At 47.3% G+C, this 11,287-nt stretch overlaps 1 protein-coding gene across 1 annotated transcript in view; it reads left to right on the top strand.

Moving 5' to 3' along the window:
• Positions 1 to 142: 142 nt before the first annotated feature.
• Positions 143 to 11,287, top strand: part of AHSA1 (activator of HSP90 ATPase activity 1) — a 30,538-nt gene continuing 19,393 nt past the window's right edge. Inside the window, exon 1 of the mRNA XM_077463600.1 lies at positions 143 to 326. Coding sequence (XP_077319726.1) covers positions 247 to 326 — 80 coding nt within the window. The 5' untranslated portion in view covers positions 143 to 246. The remainder of the gene's footprint in view (positions 327 to 11,287) is intronic.

Genomic DNA, 11,287 nt, shown 5'->3' with positions numbered 1-11,287 from the left:
GCTTCTTGGGAGCTTTCCTTCTTGCAGATTGGCTCCCTGAGTGTGTCAGGTGAATGGGCGGCGCCATGTTGCTGGGGCCTCACTGCGGAAAAGTCAACGGTTGGTCTCCGGGACGATGGCGGGAGGCAGGAAAGGGCGGAGCCGGGGGCGGGCCTGCCGGCTTTCTAGGCTCTTCTAGTAACTTCTACGGCCGACAAAAGTGACGGCGGGGCTGTGCGGAGGGGACACACCGGGACCGGCGCAGACATGGCCAAGTGGGGAGAGGGAGACCCGCGCTGGATTGTGGAGCAGAGGGCGGACGCCACCAACGTCAACAACTGGCATTGGTGAGAGGCACCGGATACATCATCCATTCATACATTGTATTCATTCTATTATATAACATACATTGTATTCATTATATACAGTGTATTCATTCTATTATATTGATGTATAATGAATACAATGCATAGTGATATAATGTATAATGATATATTGTATTTATTATATAGAATGAATACAATGTGTATATAGTGATATCATTATAATAGAATGAATACAATGTATAGAGATATGATTACAATGTATTGTAATCTAATGTATAATGAATACAATGTATATAGTGATATTTTATAATAGAATGGATACAATTTATCACTATACATTGTTTCATTATACCAGTGTGTGTAATATATATATATATATATATATATATATATATATATATATATATATATATTCTCACAAATCCTTTGTATCATAGTCTATATTCTTTAGATCTGCCTCAAGACCAGCCCAATTCTCACGGTTCTCTCTCACATATAAAAACCTGTGTCTTTTGTCAGAAAATTACTTTGAACCCCCCCAAACATCATAAAAAAAATTATAAGCAGAGGCCCTAGAGAATAAAATGGCTGTAGTTATAATTTTTTATGTGGCGTGATATTTGCACAACAGTTTATCAAACACAAAAAGAAAAGCTCCATCTCCCCCCCCCACCAAAAAATGTAAAAGGCAGCAGCTACAAATACCGCTGTAGCTGCTGACTTTTAATATTAGGACACTTACCTGTCCAAAGATCCCTTGCGGCTTCAAAGCCGGTCTCCACTGTGCATGTGCGAAGCATGCTGCACTTTGTGAATAGCGCAGCGGGGGAAGGAGGTGGGCCGAACCTCCAGGGGACTTTGCCGTAGCAGGTATCCACTTCCCCCACCACGAAAGTTGCCAAATGGGGAGGGGGGGGCGCAACAACCAAGCAAAGTGGTCATCAACCCTGTCCTCAGGATCCACTAATAGGCCAGGCCTTAAGTATTACCTTAGGGAGATGCAGACTAGAATACTGCAATCACTGAGCTGCAAATGATATCACCTGGGATGTATTTCAGTTATCTTGCAAACTTGGCCTGTTAGTGGTCAGTGGTGAGGACAGGGTTGATGACCGCTGTCTTAGACCATAGAGATGATCGGGAACATTCTGGTCTCTGATCACCTCTTTTGCCATGACTGCTATATCAGATACCAGTTCTCTAGTGGGACAGAAAAGCGCTGGGGGGGAATAACACCTCCCCTCCCTCCAGCTTGTAAAAGCAATCCAGTGGCTCATTAGCTGCTGAGATCGCTTTTAATGAAGGGCATTGCTGGCTGAAAATAACAAAACCAAGGTTATGGCTGACGACTGTAGCCATGACCCCGGTGTGATGGCTTGAACACGATGACATACATGTACATAATTGTGTGTCAAGTGGTTAAAAGCCTTAAAGCGGGGTTCCACCCTAAAGTAGAACTTCCGCTGATCGGAACCCCCCCCCCCTCCGGTGTCACAATTGGCACCTTTTCAGGGGGGAGGGGGGTGCAGATACCTGTCAAGGACAGGTATTTACACCCACTTCCGGGCATAGACTCCCGTGGGAGTCTACGCCATTTTCTGTCCTGCCGTGCTGTCTGCTGGGACACACGGGTCCCAGTGACAGCGCGGACAATTCCTATTGCGCTGCGCGAATCGCGCATGCGGGGACCGGGAAGTGAAGCCGATTCACTTCCCGATTCCCTCACCTAGAATGGTGGCGGCAGCAGCTGAGAGCGAAGCGATCGATCGGCCTCGGCTGCCGGCATCGCTGGCCCCCGGGACAGGTGAGTGTCCATTTATTAAAGGTCAGCAGCTGTAGTATTTGTAGCTGCTGGCTTTTAATATTTTTTTCCGCAGTACAGTCCCGCTTTAATAGATTACCACTTAAAGTTCCCCCTCGTTTTACTTGCCCAACCCCTTGAAAGTCCCGCGCTCGCCCCAACGTCCACTTCGCCACTCACCCTGGCCATTGATTGGCTAGAATGGATGGATTGAAAGCAGCGCGAGCCAATGTCCATCACATCCAATGACGCAGCGCGCCGGGGCAGGGCCGAGTGATACAGTGAGCGGCTACGGCCGCCAGCTGTACCACGGGAGCGCGCCCGCAAGCACTCCACATCATGCGAGGGAGCTCACACAAAGTTGTGGAGTCCTTGCGGGAGGGATCCGAGACAGCCGCCGAGGGACCCCAGAAGGGCAGGTTCGGGGCCACTCTGTGCAAAACGAGCTGCAGAGTGGAGGTAAGTATAGCACGTTTGTTATTTAAAAAAAAAATAAAATAATTCCTTTAGTGACCCTTTAAAAGTCAGCAGCTACAAATACTGCAGCTGCTGACTCTTAATAATCGGACACTTACCTGTCCCAGGGTCCAGGGATGTGGGGGAAAGAAGCTCCGCTCGATCACCATCCACTCGGCGGTGCCAGCATTGTAACTGTGGGCACTCGGCTGTGGCTTCACAGCCGGGCACCCACTGAGCGTGACTGGCCGCACACTCACCCGGGACCTGTGACATGTCCCAGATGATTACCTAGAGGGAGAGCTGATCTCCCTTCCTGCGCCGAGGGAAGTGACATCAGGAGCACAGGCGCTGAAGGAGGCAGACTACAAGGGACCCCCTAGCAACAGGCATTTAGGAGGTGAGTAAAAAAAAAAAATGTTCTCAATTTTTTTATTTTTTTTCATGCACATTAATAAAAAAATAAAAAAATTCTTTTGGGTGGAACTCCACTTTAAGGCTGGGTTCACACTGCTGCGGGGGGAGATCCGGATGTGATTCGCACAGCAAATCACATCCGATCTCCGTAGCACTGCGAGTTCAGCCATACAGATAGTATGGCTGAACTCGCAGCTGTCCCGCAGCAAACTCGCACAGGACCCTTTTTTGGGTCCGCAACGGAATCGGATCGCATGGGGGTTCACACCATGCGATCCGATTCCTGTGCGAGTCGGCAGATCGCACTGCGATATGCCGACGGATCTGGGGGTGTCATTAACATAACATTGACACCCCCAGCCGTCCGCATAGGGCAGTGTGAACTGCCGGCGGGAGGTATGCGATGCGGGAAAACGCCGCGGATTCGCGGCGTTCCCGCATCGCAATAGTGTGAACCTAGCCTAAGAGGTCTGGCGTTAGTTATTGCTCTCGCTCTGATGTGCATGGTGATACCTTGTGTGGTGTGTTTGCCATTTTACACATACATGCGTGGTCACCTTTGCATGTGAGCACTGGGATGGTGGTGGTTTACATTATTTTCTTTATTTTTTTTTCCCTCACATCATTTTTATTATTATTATTATATTTAATTTTTTCTTTGCACTGTCTTTTTAAAAAAAATATGTTTTTTTTTTATTTATTTTTTTTATCATCTTTATTGCTATCACAAGAGATTAGCATCCCTTTTGATAGCATGGACTGTGACAGGTCCTTTTTATGGATAGATATGGGTTCCCTGTATCTCTCCTCTGGCCTCCAACAACGCAGCCGATCAAACCGACATACATTGGGGTTTATTTACTAAAGAAGAAATTGTGGGAAAGAAATGATCAGGGATTCTCTTTTTCACGCGATTGGATAATTTGAATGAATATTCACTCAATTCATTAAAGGGATCAATTGTTATCTTTCCTCTCGATGGTCCCCGTCCCTCGCCACTGCCGGCATCATCTTCTTTGTGTCGGTCTGCGGCTGTCTTCATTAGCCGGTGTTGGATAAAATGCGCAGGAGCCAGTCACCCCGGCACATAAGGATCAGGCTGGTGCTGAGAGCTGTGCATGGTGGAGAACGCTGGGAGCAGGTCGGTGTATCTTATTGCGGAGGAGACTTGGCGTGTCTCTTTTCCAATAAAGGGCCTGCCTGTTCACCGAGAGTAACAGCGGGAATTTATTTCCACTTTAAGTAACAATTCTCATCTCCTTTAGTAAATCGGCCTCTGTGTATTCACCATCATCCTTATATATAAACTACTATGAAAACGTTTTAGGCAGGTGTGAAAAATGCTGTAATGGAAGAAGGCTTTCAGAAATAGAAGTATTAATAGTTTTATTTCTATTACCAAAATGGAAAGTAAATAAACAGAAGAGAAATCCCAATCAATATTTGGGGTGACCGCCCTTTGCCTTTTAAAACTGTATCCATTCTTGCACACAGTTTTTGAAGGATCTTGGCAGGTAGGTCATTCCAAACCTCCAATGTCTTCTGTGGATGTAGGCTGCCTCAGATTCTTCTGTCTCTTCATTTAATTCCAGACAGACTCAACACTGCTGAGAGCTGGGCTCTGTGGGGGCCAAACCATCACTTCCAGGACACCTTGTTCTTTACACTGAAAAAGTGGCAGCTCGTGCATTGAAACATGAAATGCTATGGCGGGGGGGTATTTTGAAGCATGTGATTAAAGCTGGAGGCTCTATTAGGCTTAAAAATAGGGTGGGCTTGGGACGCAGAGCACTGCATCCTGATCCCACCCTGTTGTGTGGCATAGCGAATACATTTTTGCTATTTTCACACTAACGCTCCTCCCTGCCAATCAGCAGGCAGGTCAGTGAGACCTGTCTCCTAATTGGCCAAAGCATTAGGCGATCCTATTGGATGCCTAACACTTTGGCAGAAGAGGAGACGAGCAGACACAGGAGCCGTATCCACCGCTTCCTGCCGAGAAGGAGAGCCCCGTCACTCCAGGAGAGGAGCAGAGCCTCGCCACATGAGCGGTAAGTGCCGCTGGGGGGGAGGAGGGGTAGTGAAGTGACAGCAACAGTCGAGCCAGGGGACGCACCTGGCTGCTTTTGATGGGCACAAGTTGCTGCATTTGGGTACAGTGAGGCTGCAATTGATGGGGGGTAGGGGGCGGGGGTTCAGTATTTTTCAGTTTGTTTGCGCCCTCCCAAAAAATTTTGAGCACCAGCCGCCACTGCACTGAAGATAGTTCTGCATGACATGGGCTGGTACAGTATGTTTGGGTTGATTGTCCTGCTGCAAAATAAATTTGGGGGCCAATCATACGCCTCCCTGTTGGTTGGTTTGGCATTAAGAAGTATATAGTCATTGTCCCTCTCCATGGTGGTTGCTGCTGTTGCGCGCCCCCGCCCCCCCCCCCCCTTCACGGTGGCCACCCCTGGCTTGCCCAGTCCCCCTTTTACATGAAGGCCACCACCATGGTGGTGTTCGCCACTGTCTTCATTCCCCCTCCATGGCATCATCAGTCCAACTTTCAAGATGTTGGCACCCTACCATGCAATTCACATTATAGGCAGGGGGATTGGGGCTTCCACATATTGGCTGCAGTTACCACCTTTTGGTGTCGTGTTGGCTAGTAAACCCTGATTGGTCAGCTCCAACTTTTATTTAAATTGATGCCATCACAAGAGTTGGTACCAAATACACTTAGTGTGTTCTGGATTGGTGTGTGGCATCTCCAGCCAGTTCTCTACTGTCCTGACTGTATACAGAACATATGCCGTGTCCTGGCATGCAGAGCTGACACTCAGCTGTTCTCCAGTGTGTGCCCACACTCCTGAGGACATACAAGCCTCACAGCTGGGTGTGAAATAGATGGCCGGGTTCTCTGACCTCACTTGTGTCAGTGCTGGTGTACAGGGAGGGGGGGAGGGGTAGCTGGCATATCACTCCGGAGTCTAAGAATAAAAATAGACCTGAGGAGAGGGGGAGGGACGGGGCAGAGCATGGAGTGAGCTGTCCCAGGATTGGGGGCTCTGTAATGGGGGCACCCGTCTCGGAAGGGATGGATCTGTATTGGAGATACACCTGTCCCAGAATGATTGGGGGGGCGTACACCTGTCCTTGAATGCTTGTGGGGGGGGGGGGGATTCTGTTCATCACTCTCCATACATTGCATTCACCATTCTCATTCTCTAATTAGACATGTGCGATTCGTTTCGTACGAAAATTCGTACATTCCTACGAATCCGAAATACAAATTTTTATGCATACGAATTCCCTATGAAATACGAAATTTTGTTCATGAATTTCGGATCCAAATTCATAACAAAAATTCCTAATTGTTACAAAAAGTTAACGAACCTAAAAGTTAAAAACCCAGGAAGTCAGCACAGGGATGGTGGGAACCCTTCCTAATGATAAATTCATCATAACGAAAATGGGTAATTGTTACGAAAAGTTAATGAGCCTAAAAATTAAAACCCCAGGAAGTCGGCACAGGGATGGTGGGAACCCTATGGGAATTTCTATGATTCCGAATTTCATACAAAATTTTGTTAACGAATTTCGGATCCAAATTAACAGAAACATGACTTGTTGTTCACCAATCAGAGGAAGTCGGCACAGCACAGGGATGGCGGGATCCCCTCATAATGGGTACAGCGGGTGTACGCTCAGACCCGGGAACACAGCACAGGGATGGCGGGATCCCCTCATAATGGGCACAGCGGGTGTACACTCAGAGCCGAGAACACAGCACAGGGATGGCGGGATCCCCTCATAATGGGCACAGCGGGTGTACGCTCAGACCCACGAACACAGCACAGGGATGGCGGTATCCCCTCATAATGGGCACAGCAGGTGTACGCTCAGACCCGGGAACTCAGCACAGGGATGGTGGGAACCCTATGGGAATTTCTATGCTTTTGAATTTCCTACGAAATTTCGTTAATGAATTTTGGATCCAAATTAACAGAATTGTGACTGGTGTTTTTGCTCGCCAATCAGAGGAAGTGAGCACAAAATAGGGATGGTGGGAACACCTCATAATGATAAATTCATCATAACGAACATGCGTAATTGTTATGAAAATTAACAAACCTAAAAGTTTAAAACCCAGGAAGTCAGCACAGGGATGGTTGGAGCCCCTCATAATGATTCATCATAACGAACTTTCGTTATTTTAACAAAAAGTTTACGAATCTGAATTGACTGTACGAATTACGTTTTTTTTTTTTCCCGTATGAAACAATTTTTTTTGATGGCACCCATGTCTATTCTCTATACAGTGAGGGAAAATGGAAAATTTATATCAAATACTTACCGTAATTTTCCTTTCCTGATGGGCTCCATGGCAGCATACATGTGGGTTAGCCCCGCCTCCATAATTACCCAATAGGACCTCTACTCCCATAAATCTTTGCTCCAAGCTGCTATCCGTGTTCCGTAACTAGCCTACTCCAACATTTGGGAGGGAACTCCTGCTGCCATGGAGCCCATCAGGAAAGGAAAATTACGGTAAGTATTTGATATAAATTTTCCATTTTCCTGACAGGCTCCATGGCAGCATACGTGTGGGAAATAACTCGCCAAACACACCCGGGTGGGCTAAAAATGTTGAGCAAAGAAACTAGAATTTTATTTTTCATTGTCCACTGACAATACTTGTAAACCAAAATTAACAGAAGAAAGCGCAGCTGGCTCTACACAATAATGGGAAACAAAGGTATTAATTGAAGACCAGGAAGCTGCTCTACAGATAACTTCTGGTGCGACATGTCGAACTGCTGCCCAAGAGGTCGAGATGCCCCGAGTTGAATGAGCCGTCACTGCCTCAGGAGGAACCATGCCCTTTGCCTTGTATGCCCTTTTAATCGTTTGGACCACCCAAGATGAGATTGATCTTACTGATGCTCCCATCCCTTTATTTTTGCCATGAAGAAGGACAAAAAGAAAGTCTGTTCGTCTGAACGAGGCTGTAGCGTCCAGATATTGTTTCAAGGTGCGACCAACATCCAGGGGATGAATCTCTTGGTTGTCTGACATTCTAAACGTAGGTAGCACGATCTCCTGATTTTCGTGAAATACTGATGTGACTTTTGGAATTGATCCAAGCATAGGGATCAGGACCACTCTGTCCGGAAAGAAAGTTAGAAATGGTTCAACTTGACCCAAGATTCCTAATTTCCGACACTCTTTTGGCTGAAGTTATTGCCACCAGAAACACCGTCTTGATAGTGAGATCTCCTAAAGACAGGGGAGCATCCAAACCTTTCCAAAGATCAGAAAGAAAGTCCAATACTAACGGAAGGTCCCATTTGGGAAACCTGGGCCTCTTTTGAGGCCTAAGCCTGATGGCTCCTTTAAAGAATTGTTGAATTAAGGTGTGATTCGCCCACGAAACTCCTGTAAAGGCTGAAATGGCAGAAACTTGTACTCTAAGAGAGCTAACTGCCAGAGACAAGTCTAACCCTGACTGAAGGAAAGACAAGATATCTTGAACTGCTGGAGAATTATATGAATTTGACCTAGAAGACATGTGGCCCATAAACCTGGCCCATATACGTTCGTACACTTTATTGGTACTCTTCCGTCTGGCACTAAGAAGGGTTGGAATCGCTTCTTCTGGGCAACCTAGAGCTTCTAGCCTTCCCCTCTCAAGAACCATGCCCTGAGGTGTAGACAGGATGGGCACGGGTGTAACAGCGTGCCTTGAGACAGTAGATCTGGCCTGAGAGGCAGGGGAACTGGGTCCTGATAGCTGAGGAGCAACAGCAGAGGAAACCAAGGCCTGTTGGGCCAGAATGGTATTATCGCAATGATTTCCACCTTCTCCCCTCTGAGCCTCCGAAGGAACTGTAGGATTACAGGAACTGGAGGGAAGGCATAGGCTCTCTGGAACTTCCAACAATCCGTGAGAGCATCTATCCCGAACGCCTGAGGATCCCTGAACCTCAAGTAGTATCTGTGCATCTTGCGATTGTACGGCGAAGCGAACAGATCGACCTCTGGAGATACTCCCAGAGTCAGAAGCCACTCGAAGACATCCCTGTGAAGGGACCACTCGTTGTTGTCTATTTTGACCCTTGACAGAAAATCTGCTTGAACATTCTGGACTCCTGGGATGTATACAGCAGAAATGTTGACCACATTCTTCTGAGCCCAGTTCATTATCGGTTCTACTGACGACCCTGCCACCAGATGGCGAAATGCTATGAGTGCTCGAAAGGCTGCTCTCAACTCCAGGATGTTGGAGACCACATACCGCGACGGGAACGACCACCTTCCTTGAGCTACTTCCGTTAGGCAATGGGCGCCCCAACCTTTGTTGCTGGCATCTGTGGTTACTATTATCCAGGAAATGGGGACTATCGAATGATGGTTGCGTAGATTCTTCCCTTGAAGCCACCAGAGGAGAGACATCCTCATCGCTGGTGTAAGGCGTATGCGCTGTGTTTGATTGGACGAGTCCCACTGTTGCAGAAACCCTTTCTGGAAGGGACGAGTGTGCCACTGGGCCCACTTCACCATAGGGATGGTGGCCGTCATTGTGCCGATCACTTTCAAGCATTGTAGAGCCGAAAGATGAGATGATTCCCAAGCCTTGTGAATCCTGTCCCGGATCACACTGATTTTTTCCTCCGGCAGGGAGATAGAGCCTTTTAATGTGTCGAACTGAGCCCCTAGAAACACGATCACTTGAGTTGGAACCAGATGGCTCTTCTCTAGGTTCAGGAGCCGACCAAACGTCTGCAGAGTGGAGATGACTAAACTCTTGTGTTCCAGAATTTGATCTCTGTCCTGAGAAAATAGGAGCAAATCGTCCAGATAATGATGGAGACGAACTCCTTTTGACTCGTAAAAGAGCTACTATCGCTAGGAGTACCTTGGAGAAGACCCGAGGAGATGTCATCAACCCGAATGGGAGACAGGTAAACTGGAGGTGTTGATCGCCAACTGCGAAACTGAGAAATTGCTGGAAATCCCTTGCTACTGGCACATGAAAGTATGCGTCCTTCAAATCGGTTGAGATTAACCAATCCCCTAGCTGCACTGACTGTTGGATTGTAAGAAGAGACTCCATCTTGAACTTTTCCTTGCGAATGAAGGAATTGAGGTGGGTCAAATCTATCACCGGCCTCCATGCGCCATTTCTTTTCTGAACCATAAACAGAGGAGAATACATGCCTTCGCCATGTTCGTCTTCTGGCACGGGCACGGCTGCACCTTGATCCAGCAAACAACTTACGTAGGTCAATAGGACCTGTTTCTTTTCCTCTGAGCCTGGAATTGTTGTGGGAATGAACCTTAACCTCGGAGTGTTGATGAAAGTCCACTTGTGACCCGAGGAAACCGTCTTGACGGTCCAATAATCTTGATTACCTGCGGAAGCCCCCTTTGAGGTTTTCTTAAGGGAGGATTGTCTGGACCTCCAAGATCTAGAGAACTCCCTGCCGGGCCTATAACTGCGCGCTTCTCTAGCGCGATCCGAGGTCTGCCTTCTTGAGAAAATACGTTTTTGGTTTTGAAGACGTCTGTCTTGAGGGAGGAACCCAGACCTCCCACCCGTGGCCCGGGATATGGCGCTATCTAGTTTATTACCAAACAAGGAGGTACCCTCAAATGGTATACGACACCATGCCTGCTTAGATGTTGGATCCGCCAACCAGGGACGGAGCCACAAAGCACGGCGTGCCGAGACTGCTGCCAACATAGCCCGAGACAGAAGGCGGGTAATGTCAATAGATGCCTCCCCCAAAAAAGCTGATGCCATTCTGATCTCCTGAATAGGAGAGTCTTTAGCCGTATTCACTGAGATACCTCTCAAGAACTCTTCAACATTGTCGGCCCATGTTTCAATAGCCTTTGAGACTGCGGCTAAAGCCAAAGTTTGTTTACAAGCCATCCCTGAAGTTAGATAAATTCTTTTCAGATCTGAGTCAATTCTTCTCTCTAACGGATCTTTGAAAGATACCGTGTCTTCCAAAGGGAGAGTCACGTATTTAACTAAACGCATAAGTGCTGCGTCTACCAGAGGAGCTGATTCAAGGTGCTTCACATCATCCTCCTTAAAGGGGTACAATTTAGACACCTTTGATTGCATGGAGCTCTTCCTATCAATCTTGCTCCACTCTTCAGTAATGATTTCTCCCAATTCAGATAGGAAAGGAAAATGTTGCCGTTCCTTTTTGAGTTGTTTGAAAAACTTTCTTTGTTTGGGGAGGGGGGAAGAAGTGGGTTCTTCCCATTTTAAAGCTTCTTTCACTGCCTTGACAAAAGCAGGTACTAA

This window comes from Lithobates pipiens, unplaced genomic scaffold (assembly GCF_037356315.1).
Source record: "Lithobates pipiens isolate NorthernLeopardFrog02 unplaced genomic scaffold, aLitPip1_a1.2 Scaffold_30, whole genome shotgun sequence".
Taxonomy (NCBI): Eukaryota; Metazoa; Chordata; class Amphibia; order Anura; family Ranidae; genus Lithobates; species Lithobates pipiens.
Note: the sequence above shows the minus strand (reverse complement) of the source record. Positions and strands in the feature narration are given on the sequence as shown.